A 3,173-nucleotide genomic window follows, 5' to 3' on the forward strand; every position below is an offset into this window, starting at 1 on the left:
ACTTATTCGCAATCACAAAAGTACATTATTTCCGCGTGCTTTAAAGCCTTGCCGGTTAAACGTTTTATTCGCGTGCTGTTCTAACATGTGCTTATTCAGAGCGTGTACACCCGAAGCGTCCGTACACTAAAAGGCCGGTCAAACAGCACCGGCTTACTTAGTTATCTTAATTATCGTCTGATTGCGCTAATACTGTCAAAAACACACAAGGTTTACATATAAACACAGTTAATAATGTCTAAAGTACTAAACATGCTGCCGCTTGTCATTAAAGGGATAGTTCACCCAAAAATTTAAATTCGGTCATTATTTACTCAGTCATGTTGTACCAAACATGTATTAATTTTTATTTATTCTTGTGCTGAACACAAACGAAGATATTTTGAAGAATGGGGGTAACCAAACAGTTGCTGGTCCCCACTGACTTTAATAGTAGGAAAAAAAATGAAAGTCACTGGGGACCAGCAACTGTTTAGTTTCCCACATTCTTCAAAATAACTTTTTATGTTCAACAGAAGAAAGAAACTCATTCAGGTTTAAAACAACTTGAGAGTCAGTAAATGACACAATTTTCATTTTTGGGTGAACTATTCCTTTAAATGTTAATAAAATAAAACACAAAGAGAAAAAAACTCACTGTTCTTGCCTGAAGAACTTTAATACAGTTGCTAAAGTTCAGCAGTAATAAAATGACTTGAAATTTTCAACAACTTTTCACTTCATATCTTTTTGCACCAAATAGTATCGATAACAGTATCGATAAGTACCGGTATTGATAAGCAGTAAAATGTAAACGATACCCATCCCTAAATGTGAGTGTAACATATTTACAAACATTTTACAGAGAAACATCAGATGTAACGTAACTAGATTGGCATTTTTTGAAGGAAATGCAAGTAAAATGACTTGAAATTTTCAACAACTTTTCACTTCATATCTTTTTGCACCAAATAGTATCGATAACAGTATCGATAAGTACCGGTATTGATAAGCAGTAAAATGTAAACGATACCCATCCCTAAATGTGAGTGTAACATATTTACAAACATTTTACAGAGAAACATCAGATGTAACGTAACTAGATTGGCATTTTTTGAAGGAAATGCAAGTACTCACAAGGCTACCTAAAATGTTTTATGTAGGTTTAGGTTTTAGAGTTTGATTCTGTGTAAATAAAACATAGCATCAGAGCTGTATAATATACTGCTGTCATGAAACACAACATGCATCTTGTTTCCTGTCCGCTGTGCACAAGAAATTAACACCAGCTATGTATGTGACATTGCACTGTAAATGGCTAAATATCAGGGGTGTTCCTGCTCCCAGAGTGCCACCTTCCTGCAGAGATTCACTCCAACCTGCTGCAGAAACCAAACTGCTAGTAATTCTGAAGACCTTGATTACCTGGTATAGATGTGTTTAATCAGGATTGGAGATAGACTCTGCAGGAAAGTGGGTCTCCAAGAGCAGAACTGGACAGCCGTGTTATAAATGGTTAAAAAGGTATAAGAATGAAAAGCCAATTGCAATTCAGTGTGTGGGTAAATACCAAAATGATGTCATCTCTGCTGGTGAGGTTTTGAATAATAAAGATTTTATCAATGCATCAAATCTTACTTTTGTTAAAAACTTTTTTTTTTACAAAAGATAGAAAACCTAAGACTAAAATTATTTACAAAAAGCATTAAAGAAGTCTTTAAGTTAAGTAGTTTGACTAGAGTAGAAAATCCACACAAGAAGATGAATCTCACCATAACAAGTACAAGTAATTTCTATGACCAAGTCAGTTAAACCTACTAAGATGACAAACTCATTTGCTCAGTTAAAGAAAAAGCAAAACTTACTGCGAGGATGCCTTTGACTTGTGTGTAGAAAAGGCTGCTCATTCCCCCAAACATGATCAGCCCCATGAAACAGGACCCACGTAGAAGAGCCAACTCATGATGTACTGCAAAGTCAGCCTAAAAAAGACAAACATGTTGCATATGTGCTATAAATGCTCATGAACAAATGAGACTATTTCCAAGTCATATTGTTATGCTACACATGCACAAAGAGGATTTTCGCACTGCAGCCTTTAAAGGAAGTGATGTGACATATTTTGCTTGTTTCATTTACTGAAGGTTTTTCTGTGTCTATTACACAAAACACATAGCAACACACACAAATACACAAAATCCACAATATTTTGCTTCTTGTGGGAAAGCTTTTCCAGGAGATAACGTCACTATCTCACCCATACAGCCGTTTCTGTGCCCATACAACATCCCTCGCTTCTCAGCTGCGTCTGTTTACTCGCACACAATGCTTCACAGAATAAACAAAAACAGGAAATTGAGCGTTATGGGCTTTTATTTGCAGGCGATCTGCCATTGCCATGATGGCTCAGCTGTTCAGCTGCATTCAAGTTGGAATGATGCTCCTTTGAATTTAAATGCTCTGACAGAAAATACACCACTATATTCCTAATTCTTGAGACAAGTCCACAACTTCACCTGCCATTACTTTTTTAAATAGCCACTCTAAAATTTCCACTCTGAAAATTATCAGCGATGATCACTAAATGTTCCTAACAAAAATTTATTATTTTATTAGATTTTTTCAAAATGGTGAAAATCGCATTATCACTCACTACTTAACCCCAATGCCACTAGTCCTCAGCCCACAACTCTAAAATATAAAAGATTAAAAACTTTAACTTCAGAAAAACATAAATATAACATTTAAAAAAAACACTACTATGTCTTGACAGCAAGAAGAGGTCTCTACTTCTGGTCAACATTGTCGATATTAATGAAATCTAAATCAAATCCAGACTTTATCTTGAAGGTCTTACTTCCAAATTTCATCTGCTGTAAGTTCATAAAGGTCACACAGAGTCTGGTGAGTTTTATAGCGGGTTTTAATATTTATATTTCTCTGTCTTGTGTAACAACTACGTAAATTACAAGCATTTCCAAAAATCACTCTGTAATAGGGATGTCAACGATTAATCGAGGATTGATTAAAGGGGTCATATGACGCTATTTTAAAGATAATTATTTGGTGTATTTGGTGTAACAGAATATGTTGACATGCTTTAATGTTCAAAAAACACATTTTTCAAATACTGTACATTATTGTAGGTCCTCTATGCCCCGCCTCTCTCAAACACGTAGTTTTCAACAAAGCCC

The 3,173-nt window shown here is 35.2% G+C and overlaps 1 protein-coding gene across 2 annotated transcripts in view; it reads right to left on the bottom strand.

Annotated features, from left to right (window-relative positions):
- Positions 1 to 3,173, bottom strand: part of LOC107739372 (probable palmitoyltransferase ZDHHC21) — a 38,331-nt gene that overhangs the window by 20,678 nt on the left and 14,480 nt on the right. For both annotated transcript variants that reach the window (XM_016551469.1, XM_016551470.1), the window contains exon 7: positions 1,845 to 1,961. In XM_016551469.1, coding sequence (XP_016406955.1) covers positions 1,845 to 1,961 — 117 coding nt within the window. The remainder of the gene's footprint in view (positions 1 to 1,844; positions 1,962 to 3,173) is intronic.

The sequence above is a fragment of the Sinocyclocheilus rhinocerous genome, unplaced genomic scaffold, assembly GCF_001515625.1.
Source record: "Sinocyclocheilus rhinocerous isolate Xijiao unplaced genomic scaffold, SAMN03320098_v1.1 scaffold6943, whole genome shotgun sequence".
In the NCBI taxonomy this organism is placed as follows: Eukaryota; Metazoa; Chordata; class Actinopteri; order Cypriniformes; family Cyprinidae; genus Sinocyclocheilus; species Sinocyclocheilus rhinocerous.